This window comes from Amphiura filiformis, chromosome 4, assembly GCF_039555335.1.
Source record: "Amphiura filiformis chromosome 4, Afil_fr2py, whole genome shotgun sequence".
Lineage (NCBI taxonomy): Eukaryota > Metazoa > Echinodermata > Ophiuroidea > Amphilepidida > Amphiuridae > Amphiura > Amphiura filiformis.
The window spans coordinates 30,640,523-30,668,196 of record NC_092631.1 but is presented as its reverse complement, the minus strand read 5'-3'; the positions used below and the strand labels follow the sequence as shown (position 1 = coordinate 30,668,196).

Here is a 27,674-nt window from a genome sequence, read left to right as displayed (position 1 = left end):
TTCTATTTTTGTATGAAAGGTTAGTCTAACCTTTCGTTTATTTTTTTACATTATAATCCTGCACTTTTACTGTAGTACAACAATTAATACATCACATTGGTTTTCTCCCTTTTCAACAAAAACAAATTATAAATTATTTCCAAAAAAACCAATCCATTCAAATGTAAGTTACTTGTTCTTACCAACCCACTTAAGTTAAAAACACATTTTTTGAGTTAAAGAAACTGCCCTTTTTGAAATATCACTCTCAAAAAGTCTGCTTACAAAGCTGCTTCCTGCAACATTGGCAAGTAATAACTAGCATTTCTTTGCAATATTTGTTTGCTTTGATCTCACAGCAACATAAATAGTTATTAATTTTTTACATTTTGTATAATCAGTGTTTTAGCACTTTTAAGTCTTTCAAAGAGCTAGTATTAATGTTAACTGCAATGCAGTTTGGTTACCTTTATGATATGGCCTTCGGCAGCACCTCAGTTTCATTACCCAAAGAGAAGCCACCCTTGCGAATGCAAAATTGCCTTTTTGCATATCGTGTCAACTCTCAAGTTGAAGTTTTCGCAGTGGCCGTTTCGAATCGCCTGCCGTTACCTAATCCTGGAGAGCGTTGGCGATGAAACCAAACCACGTATACACACAGATGGCACTTCTCAACTTGAGATGAGACTATTTAGCTGCTACTTGTTGGATGTATAATTTGCTCCATATTTTTTTAAGGTTATGAAAATGAGATGTTGGTTTGATCAATTAGGTGTTCTTATGAATTTACTCCTTTTCTCCTGAAGAATTTTCTGTGATAACTACATGTGTTCTGATAGCGAGAGACATGGCCGAAACGACCATGGAAGGTCAACTTTGACATCAACCACTTAGAAGACCTTATTTGATTAAAAACACCTAACATTTTTGGCCATAATGAGATGATGGTATGATGTTGCAGGGGCGTGGCTCGCCATCACTTCTTCTTGGTTGCCTTTGCTGCACTCTTGGTGACCTTGCCGGCTGAATCGGCTTTTTCTACAGATTTGATGACACCGACGGCTACGGTCTGCTTCATGTCACGGACAGCAAAACGACCGAGAGGTGGGAATTCTGAAAAGGACTCCACACACATGGGCTTTGATGGGACCAATGTGATTATAGATGCATCACCAGATTTCACAAATTTAGGGTTGTCTTCAAGCTTCTTGCCGCTACGACGATCAATCTTCTCCTTCAGTTCAGCAAACTTGCAAGCAATGTGAGCAGTATGGCAATCCAGTACTGGTGCGTATCCAGCGTGAATCTGTCCTGGGTGGTTCAAGATGATAACCTACAAGATAAAATAATTACAACAAACAATGAAACAGTAAATTAAGATTTTCTATGACCGATTCAGAAATAGGCATTTCTAGGCTACGGGGAGCTCAGCAACTGTATGACAGATTTCAAAAACATCTCGGCTCCAAAATGACTATGTTGCGAGCAACCTTAAAAGATGCAAGTCATTAGCACGGTCGGTGTGCTTTTTGTTAGCTGGAACTGTGGAGACTGTCACAATTGTACATCTAGTCAAAACTATTCCACACTACTGAATCATGCCTTTATATATGCTAATACAAGCACTGACATAATTTCCTGAAACTGAATTTCCCTATACTTTGCACAGAGCAGATCCAAGCATAATTTCCTATTTACATCCCTGTATGTGCACCTGCTGTACTGATGCCATTGACCAATCATAAAGGAAATTTCTGGGAGAGTTAAGCAAGTCACTGAAAGTCACTTGTATCAGTTATGCAAACACCCTTATCGTTTCTAATGAATCATTATAATTGTTATCAATTCTTTTTGTCCAAAGATTGGTGAATAAATATGTTCATGCATGCTTGAACTATATTTTGTACATGTATTTTTTCTCAGACCGAAAAAAAAAGACCTGGCAATTATCATACCAGGGTGAAGATATAGCAAAATAACGGACGTGGGCATGGTGAAGGAAAAAGCAATATGAAGCAATTTTCATGCTCTTCATAAAAACACTGTATAGGTACTTTCAGTCACCTGGGATTTGTCAAATTATGATTAATTGAACCTGGTCAACCAGAAAAACTCAAGTTTTGACATTGACCATGTTGTCATTTTGGACTGTGAACCCGGTTGGTTTGAATGGGGAGTCAAAGAGGCAGTCTGGGTATGAGCCGAACATCAACAACTGTCCCTCAACAGAAGCCGTAAGATTAAATCTGTCACATCAGCTCATCAAGCAACTTCCTCATCAGATGACCCTAAATCATCCAGCCAACTGAAGGCCAAAGGTTTTTGCCGCAATGTTGGTAATAACATCCAACCAAAAGGCGAGTTTTTCTGGTTAACCAGATTTAATTAATCATAAAGTAGAGGTGACTAACTCCTCATAATAATCTACCTGGGCGTCAAATGACTTGGCTCCTTTGGGTGGGTTAGACTTGGAGTCTCCAGCAACCATACCACGCTTGATGTCTTTCACAGACACGTTCTTGACATTGAATCCAACATTGTCTCCAGGCAAAGCTTCAGTAAGGGCTTCGTGGTGCATTTCTACAGATTTCACCTCAGTGGTAAGTCCAACAGGAGCAAAGGTCACAACCATGTTGGCTTTAATGATTCCAGTCTCCACACGGCCCACAGGGACAGTTCCAATACCTAAAACACGAAATTAAAGACGGGTACATTACTTCACAATAATGAGCATTTCGTTCAGAATCTGGCATGAAATGAATTGAAACGCACCCGTAATAAGGATTTTGTTCCTCTTTCCCAGATCATCTTCTTGCTAATATATAGTTCAACATATTAGAAGGGTAATACCATGAGCAGCCTCGTCTCACTGCCCAGAAGATACCTTACACTTCCCATACTGCCTTTCTCCCATTTCATTTCTTTGTGAATGTGCAACTTGGGTCCATAGCGATGAAATGTTCTTGAATTAACGGAGCATATCGAGATCTTGCAAAATGTTTATTTCTTGACTATCATAACCAGTCTATTCTAACCAAGAAAACAGTGGAAATCTGTACAAAGTAATATGCAACTGATATATCATATTGCAAAAACAGGGATACCAGTGGCCTCCTGAAGTTGGGAAGGAAAAAAATATTTCATAAAATACTAAATGCGAAGCGTAGCGAGCGGAGCTCTCGTCCCTCACAGTGTGGGGTCCAGGGGCAAAGCCCCTGTTGGGGGTCGAGGGGGCAAAGCCCCCCGAAGCCAGATGGTTTCTGCACATTTAGCACCACAGGAAAGGCCATTTCAGAGGGTAAAAAGAACATTTCAAAGCTCCTGGCTTGTTCTACACTTTTAATAAAAAGTGCTTCCTTCTTCCAGAAAACATGCTTTAAAGTTTTGAGTTTCCTATACTTTTATGCACAAGAGACACTCTTAAAAAATGTTTTTTGGCTTTATTACATGACCAATATGGCTGATGATATATGTGAAGCAGAAAAATAAAACAATAATTAACAATTTGTGCTTGGCATCCACTGCCTCCCCCACACCACCCCACCCACCCCCACCTTTTGGTTAAAATTTCAGGATGACAAACATTTAGCAGATTTAGCACCCCAAAATAGACAATTTTTGATAAAAAAACCTGTTTTAGACCTTTTTTGAAAAAATGCTTCCTTCATCCTAAAAAAGTGGTTTTAAATGTTCTGTTTCCTATACTTATGTACATGGGAGACATTCTTCAAAGTGTTTTTTTGGCCTAATAACATGGCCTACATGATTGAAATTGATATATGTAATGCACAATATAAAAACAATGATTCATCAAATTTTTTACCCCCCCCCTTCGGGTATGTGGGAGGGGCCCACATGGGGGGTACTTATGATTGTGCATGAAGAATACATTGTACCCGGACATTGTATGATAAGAGTAATTTGTAAAATTCGGTATGTTAAACATACAGAGACAGAGTGATGTCACTACAAATTGGGACTAAAATAGTAGGCCTAAAAAGGAAATACATAGGCCTACACACACTCAACCACCCCCCCCCAACCTCCCCCCACCCCCATGTTCACAACGACGGCTACACAAAGCCAAAGGATACAGCTAAAAGGTTCATATCAAACCTTTGACCGAAGTTCATTTCCATTTAGACTTAAACATGACTTGATATTAGAGTATACATAGGCCTATACGGCATCAGCATCATCAGTCCAGCATCATCTCAAACGTCATCGTTCATTAATACACATTACATACTTCTTACTTGGGTAATATTTGTTGAGGAAAAAGAGATGAGTTTTTGAACGCAAAAGCCGACACACTCAGTATAATATGCTGGTCCGATAATGGACTAAAATTCATCAATTTTGGGCATGAAAAGGTGTTCTCAATAATATAAAAATTTGACCACATGCATGTTAAATGAGTACCATTATCTAGTTGAGTCATCCAGTCAGGGTTCTAAGGAATTTTCATTTTAAAATTGGAGATTTCCTCAGATTTTTTTCCTTCCAACGGGAGATTTTTTTTGCGACCGGCCGACCGGAATTTTTTTTTAAAAAAACGTGCGGTCCGGATTTCCGGAAATATCCGGAAAACTGGCATCCCTGCAAAAACCATATCTTCTCTGCACAATACCCACCAAACACAAAACGTTATAGAAAGCGTGTAAAATAACCACCAAAATATTTTTGAAAACAAAACACAATGGTAGTTGACCAAAATTTTGAAAAAAGTGACACTTTAATATGATTTAACCAAAAAATATTTTGCAATTCCTTCATATTTTTTTTAATGTATTGTAGTGGTTTTCAAAGAAAACATTTTATAAATGACCTTTACAACCCGACATTGAAATGTTGTTTAATCCGTTTGACCAAAACATGTTTTATACCACAGTATTTTAATCATATGACGTCATCGGCAAGGGATATCCCGATTGTAGACCAGGGGTCCATTTCACTTACGAAATAGGGAGTGACTACAGGGACCATTCGTACAGTTACGTCTAGTATTGGGCATATATAACTTTACGAACATCAAATGGTTATTTGACGGTTGAAAGTTTAGTGAAATGGACACCGAATATCATCACAACATCACCATCTGCTGAAGAAGCTATTGGAACTAGTGAAAACGTTCCAGGTGAGCAACAAATGGTGTAGTGTTGAAGTTAAATCACTGTAGTACTATTTTATTTACTTACCACCAATCTTGTATACATCCTGCAAAGGTAGACGAAGGGGTTTGTCAGTGGGTCTTTTTGGCGCATTGATTGAATCCAGCGCCTGGAAAAGTGTCTTCCCAGATGCCTTTCCACCTTCTTTGGTCTCTTTGTCCCATCCCTTGAACCACTTCATGTTGGCGGACTCCTCCAACATGTTGTCACCATGCCAACCAGAAATTGGCACAAATGCTACAGACTTGGGATTGTAACCAATCTTCTTGATGTAGGTTGATACTTCCTTCTTGATTTCTTCAAACCTAGCCTGGAATAAAATTGTTCAACATTGAAATTTAGTTAACACACTTAAGTAGAATTCGCTATATCTCACTAGGAACATCCACTGCAGATCAGGGGTTAAAATTCGCAATCAATTGCGGGAACCTGTTTAGGTTCTCGCAAAGGGCTTTTGCGAGAACCTTTGGTTCACGTGAACATTGTAGTGCAGGGCAAGCCGATATATTCAAAAATTGAATTCATCTAGTATTCCTATGGTAGTTAATCCTGTTACATCATCATTTCTACGGCGAATAGAACCAAAGGAGACGCTTGGTCGAGTAACATAAACATTGAAAGTGCATGCATGAGCCATGGATTCCCGTTAATGATCGTACAATAAATTGACAGCTTAAATGAAGAAAACTTTGCCTTTTTCCCAACATTTCACAATTATATTTTTGGATAAATGAGATTATTAAATCAATTTCCGTTGCAGTAAGGTAAAATATTACACAACATGCGATCTAAAAATTGGAAGCTTACGAGAACCAATTTTGGTTCTCCTAGTGGTTATCCAGCGAGAACTTTCAGGAGAACCGATTCTCGGGTTCTCCTCGAATTTGGAACCCTGCAGATGCATGCATCCCACGACACTAGGGATTTCTTTAATGTGAAAATAGCACGTACGCGTTAGTGAAAATAGCATATACCTACGCATTCACAAACTTTGCATATACCCCGAAGTGCAACACATACAAAATGTGTTTAAATTGTACAATTTGACATGCCGGCAAGTGACGTAATAAATCGGATTAACTACGATAGCAGAAGGTGTAAACAATTTTGAATATATCGCGCTGCACTACAAGCAGGTTGCACTCATAGATTGAATACAACTTATTTATCTTACAGGTCAGATGCGAGTGATCAGCATATGATTCAATGTAGAGGTACTGTGTGAACGGTATTTTCAAAAATTGTTTTCACCTATTGCTGTGGCAGTTAATCCTATTATTACATCACTTCGCCAGTGTATAGAAATAACCAATAGTTCAGTCTGGTGCCATTTGCAACTAGAATTTTGCGGGTTCTCGATGCAAACCTCAATCTTGATGCACATCATTTTAACCTGTGCAATTTCACTTGACCCAAAAATGACCTTCACATTATCTGCCTCACTAAGGAGGCCTTCCCACCAAATTTCATGAACCTTGGCAGTCTATGTAAATTTGAACCCATATGACCCCAAAATGACCTGACATTTTTGCCTCGTTTCAGTGGTCGTCCCCGCAAATTTCACGAATCTCAGATGACCCAAAAATGACCTGACAAAATGAAATGAAATTGAATACCTTTCAGCAAAACAATGACGCCATCACCGCAAGACGGTCAACATATAGTCCATGCCAATTGAATGAAATCAAATAACTTTTTTTTCAATCTTGACCAACATGCTTTTTATTTGATCCCAAGCTTTTTAGGAACCCATCCTTAAGACACATTTTTCTCCACTTTTCAGAATCTCAAATCCCCAGGCTGTAGAAAGCATGCATTCCAGGGGGTTGTATTTGCTTGGTGACCCAAATCATTTCAAAGATTTGGGTTCCCCTACCAAATACACCTGGCATGTTGCTGTTTAACCACAATCTGGCCCTTGGGCCGCCTGTTGAGAACCCTGGCTCGATTCCTTTTCTATCGGTTAACATACCTCGTCGTAAGGTGGTTGAGTGCTGTCCATCTTGTTGACTGCAACAATAAGTTGTTTCACACCCAGGGTATAGGCAAGGAGGGCATGTTCCCTGGTTTGGCCGTTCTTGGAGATACCAGCTTCAAATTCACCTGTGCCACCAGCAATAATCAGCACAGCACAGTCGGCCTGTAAATATTGGACAGAGAGTGTTATCCATGTGTGTGAACAGATAGTAAATTGGGATATTTTGAATTAATTCAAATCTACGCTTCTTGATGCCTTTGATGATCGTGCCTTTTTGCTTTTAATGTGATATTGGTCTATAAATATAGCAGGTGCAGATCCTGTTATTTGATGAATCCCCCATATTTTGATATAGGCGGGATGGTCTATAGATACAATTACCCCCCCCCCTGCCATTTTGGCACCTATATGTGGGTTTCTCACCAAATTTACCTTGTGTATGACCTGTACCCATGTAATGAGCGTTAAGTTCAGGTGATTCCTAGACCTGTCGAGTTGCTGAACAGTCAACAGTCAAGATGTCTCGGAACCCCTACTTAACACTCATTGTGGGATCAGGGGCCCATTTCACGTAACTCTTCGTAACTCGGCCATTAGTTTGATACAAATAGCCAAACCAATACTAGCTGTCCTTTACAAAGGGTCCCTGTAGTAAGGGTACATTAACTTTGCTAAGCTTAGCGAAATGGACCCCGTGTCGCATGTTTGGCCATTTTAGCCCCAAATTTGTATTTGCACCAAATTCCTAAAATTATTCCACCATTTTGGCTTGGCTTCTTTATGGCAAGGTTTCACACGCATTTGTACTATTAAAATTTAATTGTTGAAAAAGTTGAATTAAAAAAATCCCCCAATGTCAGAAAGAAAACTATGCCGCTGTAAACAATTGGGCAAATAATTTCTTATTTCTTACCTGTGATGTTCCTGTGATCATGTTCTTGATGAAATCACGATGGCCTGGGGCATCAATGACAGTGACGTAGAATTTTTCGGTCTCAAATTTCCACAAGGCAATATCAATGGTAATACCACGTTCACGCTCAGCCTTCAGTTTGTCCAACACCCAGGCATACTTGAAAGAACCTTTGCCCATCTGTAACAAAATGGATTATGTGTTAGTATATGGTACCACCAAAAAAAAAAGATAACTTTATTATTCTTACATTACTTTATGTCAATGTCACCCCAAACTTGCTTATGGTTGGATGTCAGAAGGTGGTGTACCGAACTCGAGTCCCTGCTGTTCATTCATCACAGTCTGTGTTGCTCTGGTTAGAGCGGTCACCCTGCAAGTGAGAGGTCTAGGGTAGTCACCCCACACACGGGGCATTAAGTACCATGGGGCATTAAGGGGGTACTACACCCCTGGCCAATTTTGTACCTATTTTTGCATTTTTCTTGGTGACAGGTAAGGTATGTTTATTATAGGAGCAAAGACTACAATAACTGCACTGAAAATTCTGCAACTCAAGCAAGTTATTGATTTTTGATTGCAACTCCACAACTGTTGTCTGTGCTGAAATAAAATTTCCAGAGCAGTAGTTGTAGTCCTTGCCCCTATAATATCTATACTTTGTCACCAATGCGCTATAATTTTTGACAGAAATGCAAAAATAGGTACAAAATTGGGCAGGGGTGTAGTTTTGCGTTACAAGCACTGATTTTGATCATTTGTCCTCATTTTCACTAAAAATTGATACATGTCTAAAACTATACATCTCACACCAACAAAACTATACATTTTTGGAAAGCTTATGTTCCAAGGAATCCAACAATGCAAAATTGATGTTGGTATACAGGGTGTGTAAGAAAATATATAGGGTGATATCATGAAAAAATTAATTTTACTAGAAAATTGATAATTTATTGCATTTGCTACTGATATGGAATATCTCTAATGTAATCTAATTTTGTGGCAGGCAACACTATGAGCTTTAATAAAATGTATACTTTTGCTATGTTATGATTGACCAAAGTGGTGATACAGGGTGTAAAAATGTACGTAACTTTATGCACCAAATGTTGATTACATATTTGAAAATATTTTCTTTAGAGTGTATCCTACATTTATTTTAACTGCATATTTGGATTCCTGGGGTAAATTGCTTTCCAAAAATGTATACTTTTCCTATCTTCGTGTGTATAATTCTCAAGATACAACAATTTAAAGCCAAAATGCATGTTGTGACTGAAAAGCTTGGCATTTGTGTGTAGTGAATAGGGGAAAATTGTGGGTATTGTGACTTGCGGTTCTCAGTGAATACTTGTAAACATGAAATAGATCAAACTAATAGTTGAATATGAATAATGAATAAACAAGCTTTGATTTGAGATACGATTTGCATGTATAGCACAGAATTTGGCAATGATAAAATTTAAAATTCAAAAAGATATCATGTTTCCACAACATTTCTCATAGAGATTGCACATACTCCTCCACCGCTTATCCTCGTTAACATTTTAATATTTTTCACTAATTAAACAAATGATAATTTCAAATTGTGAAACATATTTGAAAAGTAGAATAATCAAGCTGTATAATGAGCCCAAACTTTATGCAATTGGACAAAGAATAGCTCTGTACCAACAAGTTAAATCTGAAAGAGGAGAGAAAAATGTAACGCCTCCCACTATTTTGGGGTCCCACCATATGACACATGACCGCATACAAAATGGACTGCTCAGTGCCAGAAGTTCAAGTGCAATATTATAATCAAGTGTGATAATCAAGCCTGAAAAGTGTGAAATCGGCCTTATAAAAGCTCAACAGGCAGAAAATAATAATTCAAGTGAAAGCCTGACAATTCTCTTGCATGCCCTGGATAATTGCCAAATGTTCACAGGACAGCTATTGCACTTGTCCACTTCTGGCACTGTGCAGTTAAAATATCGTTTTTACAACTCACCTCAGATGCTTCTTTCTCAAACTTCTCAATGGCACGCTTGTCGATGCCTCCACATTTGTAGATCAGATGGCCAGTTGTTGTGGATTTGCCAGAGTCGACGTGACCAATGACGACAATGTTGATATGGATTTTTTCCTTAGGCATTTTGAAGTGTTTTGCACAGAGTGCTTGATATTTATTGTAACGTTTTCAGGCTGAAAATGATTCAAAAGAAAATGTATCAAAGTTAGTATATTCATTTTGCACAAGTGCTACGTTATTACTCATTCAATGCCATTTCAACAAGGCATGTCACCATCCCTGTTAAGGGTAGAGCGAGGTATTGTTGGTGAAGCAACCTAAAATCTATTTTCATTATCTAGATCACTCTATTATTGAAAATTAACACCTTCATGTTTTGCAAAAGCTCATTCTACAAATCGTATACTTTGCAAACTTCCTTAATTTATTGTTGTTAATTACCATAGTCATGTACGTTTTACAAAAGCTTTACAACGTAACTCAAGAACCGCAGCACCTATAAAAGTATCTGTGATATTTTAATTCTTCTACATGCTCGCTATGAATTGAGCAATGCAGTTTTTGCCAAAGCTCACTACCATTCGTAAGATACTGTGAACTACCTAATCACAACAGTTTAAAATAATTAATAACCTTAACAGTTCTTGAACTTGGTACACTTTATTCGCATTTCGTAGTTATGGTACATCAAAGTTTGCAAGTCCGCATTTAAAGTGTGCAAAACATCCACCTTGTGGGACATAGACCCAGTGGGAATGACCGGAGTGGGACATGGACTAAGTGAGATTGGACTTGCTGGATCTGGCCAAAGTAGGATTTGGACCAAATGGGAATTGGTCATTGAGATTTGCTCCCTCATAGATTTTTAAATGTATGCTTCCCCACACTCGGGTCAACCACATGGATCGTTGTTTTAAGCAATACCCAAATTATTTTTCCAGATTTCGCTTGTTTAACAATGGGGTCACAACTTTTGGTGCATAAACCCCGCCTTTTGAGGAGCGAAAGCAATTGCTCCTCTCTAGTCCCATTTGCAAGAGCGATTTAGCTCCTGGTGATGACTTGACCTTACAAAGAATCTGGGGGAAGGATGTGGCAACCACCTGGTAATGCAAGGGAATAATTTTGACTTTCTGGAATAGATACCCCTGGAAGAGACCAGAATAGCATTCCCACTTTTAGAACTGCCCGTCCATTAAGTGTCGCTCACGTCAAAGGGGCTCAATAATATCCCCATATTCTTTTAGTCCTGTTATGCTGGATCAAGACTTCTGATTTAAAGCCCAGAAATTGCCTAAGGAGGAGCCAAAATGAGCTCCTGGTCCCAAAGATGGCTCCTGGTCTTAGTTTGTAGTGTAAAATCTTAGATACACCAGAAGCCAAAACTGCGCAACCATGAGGTAAAAATCCCCGAGTGCCTGGTTAATACATTGGTTCTGGGTCTAGTAACTTCATCAAATTTTACTCCAGCTGGCGGCAGGTTTCAATTCCTATGAAAGGCTTGGTCTTGCACCGTCTTGGTATCATCTGTTGTAAGCCATGCTTTAAATAGCTTTTCCCATTATTTTGAATTAAGCACAAAAATAATTTTGACACCACTTACAATTGTACAAAATGTTTTTTACCTTTCACATTTTTTTTAATATTTATTTTACATTAGCCTGCAGTAACAGTTTGTAGTACAACAATTAATACATTTCCTTTTATTAATGGACTGCCTTCTATTTATCAAAATAAATAAAAGTTACTCCACAAACTTGCTTTCAGCAAAAAATAAAAATAAGCACATCTGCCCAGTAATCCTGTAATGTCGAGCATTGTTTATTTAATTCTCATGGTTTTTGTATTGAACACCTTTGTTAGTGAGAAACTTCCATTTCCTTTTTACCAGTTTAGCAGACATTATTATACATCAGTAGTCCAGAGAACAAAGTCCCCAAGACCCAATTCTTCTCTCCTGCAACATTACATTGTTACTTCTCTCCACTCCCTGAACAGCAACAATGCAGCCCAGTGAATAACTTGCTGCAAAAGTGGTAATTTTCGTGTGTTTAATTTTCATGCACTTTGATGATTTTGAACTACATTGCTGGTTTTTAATTTCGTAATTTGGAGTGTTCTCACATAGACCTATACATCAAAAGAACATATTTTATTTTCGGACTAGCCGTGTTGCGCACAAAAATTATCTACCGCGGAAATTTCCACTTTAAACAGTACTTACTGATGAGTTGATTTCAGAAGTTCGGTTGTATTTGATAAACACGATCCCATTATTAATGTTGACTGCAACATGCACAGGTGGCTTTAATAAGCGTCTTTAGTTGCCTAATTTAAAGAGCTAGAAAATTTTGCTTTGACCAGTTTGTCTCTCTTTTAAATGTTTGGGTTACTTCGATTGTTAAATTTGATTTATGTTTGTTGGTCATTGAACCTTGGCCTTTACTTTGTATTCGGCACTCAAGGCATTTACTTTAAACCTTTTTTTCTCCTGAGAAACTTTCTGTGACAACTACTAATGTGATACCAATCATACCATGTGTTCTCATAGCGAGAGACCGGACCGAAACGACCATGGAAGGTCAACTTTGACATTGACCACTTAGAAGACTTGACTTTTGAAGACCTAATTTGATTAAAAACACCTAATATTTTTGGCCAAAATGAGATGATGTAATGATGTTGCAGGGGCGTGGCTCGCCATCACTTCTTTTTGCCTGCAGCCTTTGCTGCACTCTTGGTGATCTTTTGAGCCTTCTCCGTTTTTTCAACAGATTTGATGACACCAACAGCTACGGTCTGCTTCATGTCACGGACAGCAAAACGACCAAGAGGAGCGTAGTCAGCGAAGGACTCGACACACATAGGCTTTGACGGAATCAACTCTATCATAGCTGCATCACCAGATTTCACAAACTTTGGGTTGTCTTCAAGCTTCTTGCCGCTACGACGATCTATCTTCTCCTTCAGCTCAGCAAACTTGCAAGCAATGTGAGCAGTATGGCAATCCAGTACTGGCGCATATCCAGCATGAATCTGTCCTGGGTGGTTCAGAATAATGACCTGCAACAAAACAAAATGGCAACAGATATTAGACAAAGCTTCAATGTTTTCTTCAGGATTCCGCATTTACCATATTCATTCCATTAATCGCCCATGCCCCCTGTAAGTGCCCACCCATCGACTTTACTACACACGATCCTCTATCATTATGTGCAGGATCCATGCATATGCAACTGCTCGTGTTATCGAAGTCACAGAGCCATCTACACACTCTTTATTCTGGGGCATTTTTTACATTATGTTATTATGTAAACAATATAAAAAATAAGCACCCACGCAAAATGACTTTGTTAAGCAACCTGGGTGGTAAGAAGAACACGGTACCCCCAGTCGCCTATCAGTGCCACTGAGCCAAAAAAAAAAAAATCCAAATTGCCCTGCTAATTAATCCACTACTTGCATGACTTTGATAGGGACAAATGCGCATACACAAAATTTAGCCTGTTATTTTAATGCTAGCCAAAATGAGAAATTGTGGCCTAAGGACATGCACCAATCAGCACCATGAATTGCGAGCATATCGTGTTGCATGTTTAAAATTTTAAAATATAAAACGGGCTTTCACACATAAGGGCGGAAAGTTTTATTTTGGTTTAAAAAGTCTAAAATTTGCACCTCATTAACATTCTTACATAAAAATCTTCTGCTAAGACCTTTTTAGTAAACTAGACATACCAGCAACCTATCTCAATACCTTGCTGGGTTTTTAAGTTAGGCACTAAAAATCGATCAACTGTAGGTTTTTGAGGTTAACTTACCTGGGCAACAAATGTCTTGGCTTCCTTGGGTGGATCATGCTTGGAGTCCCCAGCAACCATTCCACGCTTGATGTCTTTCACTGACACGTTCTTGACATTGAATCCAACATTGTCTCCAGGCAAAGCTTCCGGAAGGGCTTCATGGTGCATTTCTACAGATTTCACCTCAGTGGTAATTCCAGCAGGAGCAAAGGTCACCACCATGCCTGCTTTAATGATGCCAGTCTCCACACGACCCACAGGGACAGTTCCAATACCTGATGCAAAGAGGAAGAAAATGTTACTTAAGTAAGATTTTGTGCTCAATTTGGCAATCTGCCCTTTCTAAGGTAGAATCACAATCTTTATCTCGGCCAAATATCTGACGGTGTGCACAAATCCATTTTGATTCTTGCAGTCAAATTTTTTGAGATACCTTGATTGAGTCGCTTTGAAAAACAAAGTGTATGATGCATCAAGTAGGCAAACCTTGGTCAAACAGTGCTTCAAACGATCCAATTTTTGGGTGGCCTCTGTCAACTGTTGCCAGTCGGAATCAATTCCACAATGCGACATATGTGATGCGATCAAATCAGTCGGAACTCTGAAATATTTAATTTTCAATTTCTTATAGAATAGTAAAAACCATTTACACAGCTACATTTTGCATAAACCCTCGTTGAAATTGAACAACCAGTTCCAAAGAAACCGACTGATTTTGTTTGATTGCATCACATACATTCCGGCTACTGATGTTTTACTGTTACAAGAATCCATTCCAAAAGTACATAATACCGGCCAGGTGAGAAGACCCACACATAACATTATACAATAATTGTACTTACCACCAATTTTGTATACATCCTGGAGAGGCAGACGGAGGGCTTTATCAGTAGGTCTTGTTGGAGCGTTGATTGCATCCAGCGCATGGAAAAGTGTCTTCCCATTTGCCTTTCCCCCTTCTTTGGTTTCTTTGTTCCATCCCTTGAACCACTTCATGTTGGGTGAATCCTCCAACATGTTGTCACCATGCCAACCAGAAATGGGCACAAATGGTACTGCCTTGGGATTGTAACCAATCTTCTTAATGTAAGCAGATACTTCCTTCACAATCTCATCAAACCTCGACTGCAAAACATAATATTGAAAATGCCGTTATGAAACATCCTGTAATGTGCACAGCCTAAGGGGCTAATTTACGCGTCAGCACTGCGCCCAACAGCGTGCATGCCATTCTATATCAATAGACAGTGTTACGAGTCTTACTTTTTCCGCCTTATATAAACTGAACAAACTTAAGTTGATTCATTTTTGAAAATGGCATTTCATACAAAATAGAATTAGCAATCCATTAACTGAAGACGTATGGTGAGAGGCCACAGACCAATATAGAGGAAATTTGCTCAAAAAAGCTGAAAAACTGTTTAAAACCGGGGCAAAATTGTTAAATATGGGCTGAAAATAAAAAACATACAAAATCAGCTGCAAAGAGGAACTCTCACATCCCTGTATTATAGTTTAAACTTGGAATTTCCATTGGGGACTTCAATTGCTTACCAATTTCCCGGTAAGATCAGATTGAGTAATCAGTGGCACATACATAGTATAAATCGAATGTTAGGCAGTTACATACCGATTTAACATTGATCAGTGTCAGTGCCTCCAGGTTGCTTTGGGGGACTTGCATGGAAGGCTCAATATCCCAATACTTCAAAAATTTCAGTTTTTGCAGACAAGATTTTCAATTGAAGTTTTGGTTTTTTAAAGTACTGCATGCACATTGTGTGTTAACAATCCAAACTTTTCAATTGGAAAGGTTTTAGAATCCGTATCGATAAATCGGGCTTTTCAATATGAAAAAAAACACACCAAAAAACCCCAAGATCTTTAACAATGAACTTTCGATCGAAAAACATGGATTTTTGAATTATTGGACATCGAGCCTTCCACCGACTTGTGGTAGCCTGGTAGAGTATATAACACATCAGGATTTGTCATCTATTGATTTTGGCAAAAAAGTTAACAGTACAGACTACAGTCTGTTGCTTTCAGTGAACAACATACCTCAGAGTAAGGTGGTTGAGTGCTGTCCATCTTGTTGACTGCAACAATAAGTTGTTTCACACCCAGAGTGAAGGCAAGGAGGGCATGTTCCCTGGTTTGGCCGTTCTTGGAGATGCCAGCTTCAAATTCACCTGTACCACCAGCAACGATCAGCACAGCACAGTCAGCCTGTAAATATTGTATATAAGTTTTTATAAATTTAATCAATTCCAAGTATTCAGGGGTAAAATGGCATCACTTACTTCACCCCCTGATAAATTTTATGACAAATTTAGCATTTCTCTCACAAAATAACTACACTGGTAACAAAAGTTATTATTTTTTGAGAAAAATGAAAAATAGTCAAATTTATCACCCTATCATTTATTTATTCAACCAAAATGTTTACAAAATACCGAAATTTCCATTCTATTTGTGAAAGCTTCAGGCATGTGAATGATCAACCATGAAAAAACCTGAAAATTTTGAAAAAGCCTGCGAAATGAGGCTAAAAAGGTCAAAAACTGGCCGAAATTGAAAACTGCACGGAAATTTAGACCACTAAAAAGCAGGAAATCCTACAAAAGCAGGCAAATTCTCATGCCTGAAGCTTACCACGGTCCGCATACGCTCAGTAATTGTCGAAAATGACATCGCAAACCTGGAAATCAGTGATCCAAAGTTAGCTTGCCTCTAATTAACCCCCTTTCGAAATGTCACACCACCAGCGTTTAATAGGTACGGTAGAAAATTATATTACCGGTTCATGAACAAAAAGTGCTTTTTTCAAATTAGTCCCTAGAATATGCCTATGTCAGCATAATTTTTAACCAAAGTGCATGAGACTTTCTGATGGCAGATCAGATAACACTTTGATCAGTACTATAAATAGGCTTAGAGAAAAAACGCAATTTTTTGACCAAAAATGCAAGATGGCAACTTCAAAATGCGAGAAAAAAGCGAGATTTATGCCCAAAAATTGGCGAAAATCAGAAGGTAAAAAAATTGAGTGAGGGCAGGATTTCATTGACTCCATACCCCTGAGTGATACCAAAACAAAGCATGGAAATTGCCGACCGGACTATCAAAAATACAAATTTTGTCCTCATAAATCAGCTTAAAAGGTCAATATACTGCAAGGTTTAAGTAGTAAATAAAGAATATTACTTGTGTTGTTGCTTGAATGTGCCATTAATGTGTTTGTTTTTGTACATTCAGGCTGGAAAATCAGGTCAAACTTACGCTTTTTTAGTTGCAATGGTTGTCGAATTCTGCAACCTTTCGCCACAGAAATAGATTTTCGTGGTAGAAATGAATCCTTTAAAAGCGAGAAAAGCACTAAAAAGCGAGATTCACGGCGAGAAAAGCGAGATTGCGTTTTCTCTCTAAGCCTAACTATAATGTTGCATGTCTACTAATGTCCTAGACAGAATTTTTTGAGTGCATTTTATTCACATTTGTAACTTTTCATTTCATAGTAACGGCCCAAGTGCCCAGGGTATTAATTAAGTCTCGTCAGTCTAATGTATACAGCAATGTAAATGCACTACAAAATTCTTAAATGTCCCGATGCCCTTGGCTTTGCTTTAGTCGAGTGCAAGGGAATTTTCTGAAGTTTATGGTTTGAAAAAAGCACTTGTACTGTCCTCAGACTTCCTTCCATGTTTTAAATGTGCAAATAGCTATCTGCAAATAACTGAAAACATACTAGCTTACCTGTGATGTACCAGTGATCATGTTCTTGATAAAATCACGATGGCCTGGGGCATCAATGACAGTGACGTAGTATTTTTCGGTCTCAAATTTCCACAAGGCAATATCAATGGTGATACCACGTTCACGCTCAGCCTTCAGTTTGTCCAACACCCAGGCATACTTGAAAGAACCTTTGCCCATCTGTAAACAAAAATTTTTTTTAAATGTTTTAATTGATAATTTCATGGATAGGATGAATACAAATATTTGCAGCTCACAATTACAGAATGTTTCACTTAGGGATGTCAGATGCACGGTGCATCATGTGACTTCCAGGGGATGGGCTGGGAAGTTCTTTTAAGAAACTTCCCCATTACAGGTGAAAAAACCCTTCCCCACAAACATGACAAGGGTTGAGAACCAGCAAGCCTCAACTCACTTTTTGGCCAAAATACTCGTGCACAAATTAAGTCGGTACTAAAGAATATCTAAATCTTAAATTCCACTCTTCTTTTAAAATTATAATTGACACTTGTTATGATGTTATCACTCTTAATTATAATTGACATTTGTTAATGTTATAATGAATAGGAAACAACTTTCGGTTATAGGACCAAATTTGATTTCAATTAGACACTTTCACGGAGTATGAGAGTTGTAAACAGATTTAGCTCGCAAAAATATTTTGGCATCGCGAGTTAAGGCTTTATTTCACAAGGAATTTCCTAGGACTTGGAATTGATCAGTCCTGTTGTTGCTATGCGCCTCAGATTGGTTCAAATAGCACCGAGTACTGCATTGACATGCACACACTGAACTGTGTTATAACGTGTCATATTGCATGGCCAAGAACCAATTAGACTGCACGAACTCCCCGCCCCCAAAAAAACCTGTTTCTCTTCCACGCTTGATTTCTTTCGAATTTATTTTATTGAAATCATTTCTGTATTTAGCATTTTATTCTGTGAAACTCACCTCAGCAGCTTCTTTCTCAAACTTCTCAATGGCACGCTTGTCGATGCCACCACACTTGTAGATCAGATGGCCAGTTGTTGTGGATTTGCCAGAGTCGACATGGCCAATGACGACAATGTTGATATGCACTTTTTCCTTACCCATTTTGGAGTGGAAGTGGTTGCAATGAGCACTTACGATTTAGTGTCACGGTATTAGGCTGAAAATATAAAAAAATGTCATTTATTTGTTTTCAAATCATCAGGTCAACTATTCTACAGGCAGTACAACTGAACAGGGCTCAAAATAAATGAGAGCCAAGGGCAATTTTCCCCCAAATTGCCAAAATCAAGGTATTCCCATTACAAGTTACAACTTTTGATCACGAATGCCAATGTTGTTACTGAAAGGGCAATTCAACACCACATTGCAAGTTAGGCTTGCTATATATCCAAATAAATCCAATAATATTTTACTTTAGACACGCCGACATATCTCATTTCATGCGGTTAACATTTCCACATAAATGCGATGTCTTGGTTAGCACTTACACAAGGGCCTACAATTTGTGAAATCAATTTACTATATCCGCTTGCATGGCTAACTTAAATACCCCCCCCAACTAAAACCGCTTTAGCTATTTATTTAATGTCAAGCCATTTTCCTCACCCTCCCTTATTTTTACATGACTAATCTATAAAATCCTTGTGGTTAAAACAATGTGAGCAGAATGTGTGCATTAACATGTCCATATTTTAACAGACGGATGCATGCTTCAACACTCAAACTATGAACAGGCAAATGTATAGGATTAAAAATAAAAACCGGGTACTACACTAGTCTGTATATAACCAAAAATAAAAAACGGGTACTACACTACTACACTAGTGTGTATAACAGATATCAAAGCAGATTTTAAGGCCCATTCAGTGACTGGCTCCTCCGGAGGATCGTAAAAATCATTAAAATTCACATTTTGGCACTTTGGTTAGTGCCATGAGCTAACAGCTTGCTGGGGGGGGGGGGGCAAAATCATGTATTTAAGACAAAATGAGACACTAAAATGAATCTGTAAATACTAAATGAATGTGAATGGGGCTCAACTTTGTCAATACTGCTTATCCTACAATTTTAGGCAATTATAAACCATGATAATTTTAACACCTTCACTGGGATCACTGAATATGCCTTAAATAAGCATTAATAATAATAAGCACAAATTCAGTTCAAAATCGGAACTACATTAATATTTAAAATGCAAAGTCTAAAATGAACTACATAATATGATAGCATGAAAGCCAAGCAGCTTAAATTGGTTTCAGCATCATCCGCAATTCTGTATGGTGTAGCAAAATGTGTACAAGTGCATGGGTATACATGTACAGCTTGTTGGTGAATTGAATGTGTGGCAAGACGAGCAAAACCAAATGCCACAGTACAAGCATCCTTTGATCCGATGTTGACAAAACGTTCCCACATGACACATCCCCATCAGAGATTAAGGGATTCCAAAACCTACAATTATTTTACAATATAGACACTATGAAATTCTGTTCTCACCTTGATTATTGGATGCATTTTCCCAAATGTGCATCAACAGCAAACTGTGCAGCAAACATCAACAGCAACAACATCTCTAAGTCTTTCATCAGCGTGGGTTACAAACATGCAGGAACACACGCATGCATCTCACAGCAAATATAATGTTGCAAAGCAAAAGCAACGATTTCAAGTATTTAGAGCCGAAGTTCTCAGTTTTTTCGAACAGAGAAATTTCACGAATTCCACTTAGTGAAAACAGAAAATAGACTTTTCCAACATTGGCTCATTTCCAATGAACATTCAACAGAATGCAGATATTAAATATTTCCTAAATAAACTTCAAACTTAATCATTACTTGCCTTTAAGGGTCATATATTTGCAGTTTCAGGACTTTAAACATTTAAAAAATGGAGAATTTCGGTCTCTACATTTAATAAAGCAAAAGCATTGAAAGTCAAAGATATACACAAAGGAAGCATGTAATTGAAGCATTCAAGAAATAACGTAATGGCAATAATTTTAATTTTAATGTTGCTCAAAAAATCTATTGAACACACGACTAAACACAGTACAACATTTAGAAAAGTATGTTTTTATTTTATTTCTTCCTTTACAGTGAAACACTTCGTAATCTCATTTTTTTACGCAATAGAATATTATAAAGTGGATCATAAACTTACTATCTTTTAATTAACTTGAAACAAAAGTTGGTTCAGCATTGGATTTACTTGGAAAAATTTGCAGTTATTTTTAATGGCAATGTTCTGAACTCCAGAATCGGCAAGGATTCAACACGCATAGCCTTGAATGGGACAATGATGGCAGCAACACACTTCAATAACTGAATTTGGGATGTTTTTGAGGTTCTTGCTGCAACAAAAATGTGGATCCAATTCTTCTCCTTCAGCTTGTTACAGGGTCAGACATTTGGCGAGAATCCGAGAATCCATTCTCGCAAAGATTCTCGTCAACAAAATTGCAAGAATCTAAATGGATTCTCGTAAATATTGCAGTTTATCATGCAAAGTTATATGGCGAGAATCCATGGCTTCTTGGAAATTTCCACTGGGAGAATCCAAAAGGATTCTTGCACTTGGTTGTGAATTTCTGACCATGTGTTATACTCCAGCAATCTAGTATGTAGTCCTGAGCAAATGTGGTGCACTGTGTGGGTGGTTGGAGATTACCTACAAATCAATTTGAAGAAAAGAGTTGTTAAAATTGTGGATAAAAATGAGCCCAATTACTGGCAGTTAGTGAAAGGAAAATTATAATAGCATCTTTATTACTGGAAAGAAATTTGTTGGTACGTATATCATAGTGTTACTTATAATATTTAAAAAATTGTTTTATGATCTGAGCTTTCGATCCTAGCAGGATCTCAAGGCAAAGAAAATGAAAAAAAAATACTGACTCACCTATGACTGTCGACTCAAACGAAAATTGATGACATCGGTAGCCATGATCCATACTGAAGATGCACAGACAATTCATTATGCGTTCATGTATGAACGTGTTGTTGTGCAATGACACACGCATAACTGCCAGTGCAAGATCGAGAAACGATAGCACGATGATCCCAGGATATTGAAGTGGCAAAATTTTCATGAAGTTCGGAAATGTGTGAACTAGGCCTGTTATCGACATTTTGTTGGGGGAAAAATATGACAATCGACACGCGTCGAAACTTGAAACAAGACAAAATTTGATAGATTTCCGGTGTAAACATACTTCATGGTTCGTTCTACTTCAGGGTTCAGGTCAACTTCGGGAGGTAATTTTTGACTTTCAGATGAAAACATGACCGTACGGTAAGCTTTTTCGGACAAAATTGCATGGAAATTTCATTTTTCCCCTTTTTGATATGCGTCGGAAAGTGTCGAAAAAGGACGATTTATTATGACATGTCGGATTTAGGGTCATATCAACGATAATACGACAGTCGATAACAGACCTATAATACAATTACCGTATTCCATCCAATAACTGCCCATGCCCCAATAAGCGCCCACCCAGGGTATTTTCAATTTGCTTAAGGGGGTACTACACCCATTGGATTTTTTTGCGGGTTTTCTGCATTTTGTGGAGAAATGAGAAAAAAAATTGGTCAAAGTGGTATGCAAAATGAAGGGCAAATCTTCTCGTTCTATTGGTGGCATCGGTATCAATGTAGCTTACATGCTTTTAAAGGTAGAAGCTCGGAAGAGGTACATAGACCTCGATTCACAAAATCGAGTTTCTTTAGAATTTCAGAATTGATACCGTTAATCCAATCACTCACACTTGTTAAGCATTTGTGACAGGCGCTAAAAGTATAAAAATTATTTTTGGGGAAATTAATTAATTATGCACAGCTTTGAAAACATTAATATGCATCAATTTCATGTTATCAATGAAATTAAACTTATTTCCCCCCTTTTAGTTGACAATGATATGCAAAATTTGTGTTCGCAAGGCAGCATATTTGTTTCAGGTTTGATAAGGTTGAAATTAAAGAACAGTAAATGCCTTGGTTTTCAGTATCAGGTGAATTTTTGCTCAGTTTTCTGAGGAAATACTGGCGTATATCTGGGAAGCTTACAAAACATGATTTATAATGCATTTGTAATGTGAATCGGTATGTTCACAATGATAACAGCTAAATGGGACACCCTACTAGTTCACGTGTATTAACAGTTACGTCACTTACCTGTACCGCATGCTGAAATCATTCCACTTTAAGAAAATCCATTATAAATCCAGTATAAATCCATGAAACTCACTGTATTCGCTTGCGAAAGACTTCCGCATACATTTTTGTACAGGCGCCATTTTTTTGTTTTTTCTAGCGGTGGGCGATTCGATACCATTTTGGTATCGGTCAATTTCGATACAATACTTTTATTTTTATGGAGCGTAGGCCTATTGAAAACAAAAATAATTATTCGAAAATTGAAAACAAATATTAAATAAAAATCTTTCATTCTCTATTAGCGACTTCAGGTAGCGAATAAATTGTGTGTGGTAGGCCTATAGGGACCGTCGACCGTTCACAAACACTTGCTGGGGGGGGGGCTGAAGCAAAAAAATTCATCACAAAAAAATTTCGGGGCCCCCTTTAGCCTACAGACCTCCTATCATTCACATTTAAAAGTGTATAGAAACTAGTTTACGCTAGGAATCCTCATTTCATACAATTTTTAACAATGTTTCACACACCCGAAGTTTTCGTGTTCTTGAGCATTGTAAAGTTGCAATGTTCGAAGAAAGTTGTAAAGTTGTTGTATCTTGTTGGTAAAGTGAAGTTTGCTACTGGTTTTATTATTACCTGTGTTGCGATTCGAAATCCCACAAAGAGTAAGTAAGTTAGTTATTAAATGTGGTAGGCCTCAGTACCCCCTCCAATCCCCAACATAGGCCTACACATGGACTCAATTAAAGCGGATTCAGGTGGCTGGACGCCCCCCAAATAAATAAATAAAAGAAGAGAAGGGAAGAAAGGAGAAAAGAGAAGAGAAAATGGAGGAAAGGAGGAGAGAAACTAAATTGCACGTAATTGAGTAGGCCCATGTGTAAATAACCGCACAGTCGGGACGATTGGAAGTATAGGTCCTATAGAGGCCTGCGACTAGGCATTGCTTGAAGGCGGGTCCTCGTCCTAAAAGCACGTGAAAATTACTGCGGGTCCGCCGATATGCAGGGCCCTCACATTTTGCCACCAAAGTCAAAAATTAAGACGGACTCCATAACGACTTCATCGATTTATGCATGCTTTAGTAATTGCCAATCTCAAGTTTTGCAAATTGATTTGGGCCCTTTTTCTGTTTAAAGCAATTGATTCCAATAGTAGTGTAAAAACAATGCACCGAATGGCTTCAATTCGACCTTCATTTTGCAAATTTTTCAAACTTCTCAGGGGGAACATCCCCTCAGACTCCCCTTGCGTAGTGGATAAACATATGATCATTTTCGCTCTTCTTCAAACATTTGCAAATTTAAGCCCAATTTGCGGTATAGGCTTACAGGGAAAACTTGTCCAAGGAAGGTTTCATGGACCATCATTTTACAAATTTGCGGCTTTTTCAAACTAAAATTTTACACACTAGTACCAAAATGGTCCACCAAATCACTTCAATTTAGTCTTCATTTTACCCTCCCCTGCGTAATCGATATACAAGTGGCCATTTTCGCTTCTGCTTTAGCGATTTATGTTTAAAACAATTTATAGGCCTACGATAATAGGGAATTGAAACTTGTCCACGAAAGGCTCTCACAAATTTTCGGCCGCCAAACTAAAATTTTACACTAGTATATAGGCCTTGGCATCATAGGCCTAGTGCCAAAATTGTCCACCAAATCGCTTCAATTAGATCTTCATTTTGCACACGTTTTTTTTTTATTTCTGAGGGGGACACCCTCCTCAGACAACCCCATCGTCGGCATAAGCGCGCTCCATGACCATTTTTTTTTCATTTTGTTTTATTTTTTCTACAAATTTGATACAACCCAAACCCCCTGACTGCTCTAATTACGACAATGGGTACCAAAAGCTGGTATCGCCCATCCCTATGAAGATTGACTACGTACTCTCGCTAAATAAAAATCCCTTAAAAAGGGATGAATAAGCGTCCTTATCAACCAATCAACTTTTAAGACAAATAGGTGGCGATGTTTTTTCATAATTTTTAATTTCACATGATCCGTGCATATATCGCCTAGCTATAAATGAAAAAATATTTTTTTAGACCAATCAAACCAATATATGGGTGTAGTACGCCCTTAAGGGTACTAGTTACCATTAATGTGCTGGGGGATTAGAATTCCTGTGTACACTTGCAGTACATTTTCTGCATCAGGAAAGCTACTATTAACATCTCAAGATCCTTTAAAAACGTACATAAATTCATCTCTAATAAATATGCCTGTTACTAGTGTTAGGAAAAAATGAGGTAAACCATGTAAAAAATAAGCGCCCACCCAAAATGACTTGTTATATAAGTTATTGGAATGAATACGGTATTTCTTGGCCAAACTGGAACATGTGTGTTGCGTCCATGTAGTGTACCAAGAGTGTTCACAGTGTAAGGCATGTGTACGGTACACTTTCTTTTGTACCGCGCTATATATTCGTGTGTTTATAGCGGAGCCACTAGCGTTCACAGACAGTGTCAGTGTTCCAGTTTGGCCACGAAATATTGCACTGGACTGATTTCAAAGTAGCTATTCTTTCAATGTTTTCATTTTCTATAAATTGGTTCACTCCAAGTTTACGGTTGTGATATTAATTTGGCAGTTGCGCCGCAAGCGTGCCAACATCCGTTCTTGTATGCATATATGTGTACCATTTGGTATTGCAACCAGCCAGGGAATGTAGTCACTACCCCCGGGGGGGCCACTTGGACAATTTGGTGTACACATGCGTGAACAAGGGTTTCAATAATACCCCCTAAACAAGTTTGGGACTTCGAGAAAAAACCAACCCTTAACAAGGATTTCTCGTCAAAATTTACCCCCTTTATTCAGGTTTGACTCAAAATGTACCCCCTTTTTTCAGGTTTGACCAAAATATTACCCCCTAAACATGTTTTTCTTACCTATGACTCCCTAAAAAAACACCCCTTTTTGTTGAAAATCAGTGTTTTTAGACCCCTAAACACGGAACGCGCATTACGCGTTCGTCAGAAAAAAGACCCTTTTACGGCGTTTTTTGTTCACGCATGTGTACACCATTATAGCTGAGTGGCCCCCCCGGGTCACTACCAAACTTGAGGTGAACCAAAGGACAATCAAATTTAGCTTGCGACGCAATTTTGCATTTATTCATTTATTTCTTGAAAAACGTGATGTATTTTTCTGCGAAAATTCCCTCATTTCTCTGCTACTTTCCACTCATCTTATCTTTTCATGAAGTGATGCCGATTAAATATTTAATTAAGGTAGGCAGGGTTAATTCAACTTGTGTCGTAGAGCAAAATGCTCCCCATTTTGGACAACCTGCTACATAGCAATAGCAATTTTCACAATGACGTAATTATAAGATTAAGAACATCACAAAAATAAGGTTTTCGCTAAAAAACTGCTACGCACATACTTCAAAGTAAATCGAACCCTGAAGGTAGCCTGTACCTACATTTCATGGTTTGTTTCTTTTCTGGTGTTTTGTTTTTCCATGTTTCGAAACACGTAACTCCAATTGAAAAATTCTGTCGGTCGGACATCCGGGCTATCTCTAGTCTCGGGCCCAAACTGCATGTGGCTCACGGTTTGTTGTGAACAACAGAAACCGGCTGTGAAGGAGGCTACATAGCGATGTTGCTGGAGTGACATTCAATTTCGGAAAAAGCGACACTTTCGACCATGGAATTTAATTTTAAGTTTGTCAGTATATAAGCGGTAAATCAAGTAAGTTTCTTTCACTCTGAAGACTTAGAAGCGGTTGTTTGATTCCACTGACTATTTGCGATCGAAATTTACATTACACCAATGACAGAAATCATCAACAAAAATCGAATCAGGGACTTGTTTTCACTCGAACATCATCAACCGGAAGTGACGTGACTCGGACCGACAGAATAGCCATTTTTTACAAGTTCATGAAGTTGTTTTCAAATAGTTGCTTGGACCTTGTTATTCACCCGGCCCCCCTAAATCTTGATCATTTCCCCCATTTATCGAACCTCTGCATGTCTGCCCTCCTTCCAATACATTTAAAACCTTAACACCAAAGTCAAGTGTTTGGCAAAAGTTTAACCCTGATAACTAAACCTTGGAAGTTGATGCAAAAATTTAGTCCTTATAAAATTATTTAGTCATGATAGTGAAGGTGGTCTAATAAAAGTCAGGGTCGCCAAAATACCAAACCATGAAACGTCAACAAACCATGAAACAGTGTCAGGACTGCCTAAACATTATCACGGAACGGGTTAATTATAATGGTAATCAAAAAGTTATTGAAAATTACAGGTATTTTCACGGCCCGCATGAATGTATGTCGCCACACCCTGACACGATTGCAATGCTTTGTTACATTGTGGTGCAATTTGCCACGCACATGTACACTGGCCGGCGTATTGAAACCAGTCATTATCACCCCAAGTACGTATGATACATTTTAATGATGTTAAATTACGTAAGACGATACTACCATTTACTGTAATAACGACTGCATTTTCATTTTATTGCAGCTTCGACTACAAAAAAATACATTTAGTTGATGTATGACATGTATGCGAATGCAGGCTGCCATATTGCTTACGACGATGTAACATCAGGACATGAAAAATAACTTACAAATTTAACGACATTACGATAGATAAACACAAAAATAACACAACAAAACTGTTTTAGAAGGATAAAACTCTTACAAAGTGTAAAATTTTGTCACAGATGCCCTGAAATTAGACTGATATTAGATGGATTTTATTTCCACCCATGTGATCACTCAGTTCCACTACTTACCGGATGTGCCACGCGTATTGAAAGGACCGATTCACCGGCAGTCATACAGTATTTATATGATTCTTGGAGGGGTCGTGTATATTGACGTCAGTAAGCAATTTAGCTATCCCTTCGGTTTAAATTGCGCAACCAACTTGCCACATGTGT

General features: G+C 38.2%; 1 protein-coding gene across 2 annotated transcripts; it reads right to left on the bottom strand.

Moving 5' to 3' along the window:
- LOC140150797 (elongation factor 1-alpha-like) lies at positions 1-27,674 on the bottom strand. Of its 2 annotated transcripts, none has more exons than XM_072172926.1 (7): positions 27,528-27,674; positions 10,035-10,228; positions 8,042-8,221; positions 7,123-7,290; positions 5,178-5,460; positions 2,408-2,664; positions 1-1,312 (listed from the first exon to the last, which is right to left on the bottom strand). In XM_072172926.1, exons 2-7 carry the CDS (start codon positions 10,176-10,178, stop codon positions 956-958), a joined length of 1,389 nt encoding a protein of 462 aa, XP_072029027.1. In that variant the 5' UTR covers positions 10,179-10,228; positions 27,528-27,674; the 3' UTR covers positions 1-955. The 2 variants fall into 2 exon arrangements, with proteins under 2 accessions (XP_072029027.1, XP_072029026.1); XM_072172925.1 differs by lacking the exons at positions 1-1,312; positions 2,408-2,664; positions 5,178-5,460; ... (1 more) ...; positions 8,042-8,221; positions 10,035-10,228 and adding exons at positions 11,671-13,118; positions 13,877-14,133; positions 14,701-14,983; ... (1 more) ...; positions 17,615-17,794; positions 18,569-18,767 and having other exon boundaries at positions 27,528-27,620.

Bases quoted from the DNA above. Each gene is read 5' to 3' on its own strand.
- LOC140150797 (XM_072172925.1), bottom strand. From the start codon at position 18,712: ATGGGTAAGGAAAAAGTGCATATCAACATTGTCGTCATTGGCCATGTC. The intron at 14,984-15,919 runs GTATGTTGTTCA...TATGTTTTGCAG, and splicing joins CTCAACCACCTTACTCTGAG to TCGAGGTTTGATGAGATTGT. The intron at 13,119-13,876 runs GTAAGTTAACCT...GTTTTGTTGCAG, and splicing joins CCAAGACATTTGTTGCCCAG to GTCATTATTCTGAACCACCC.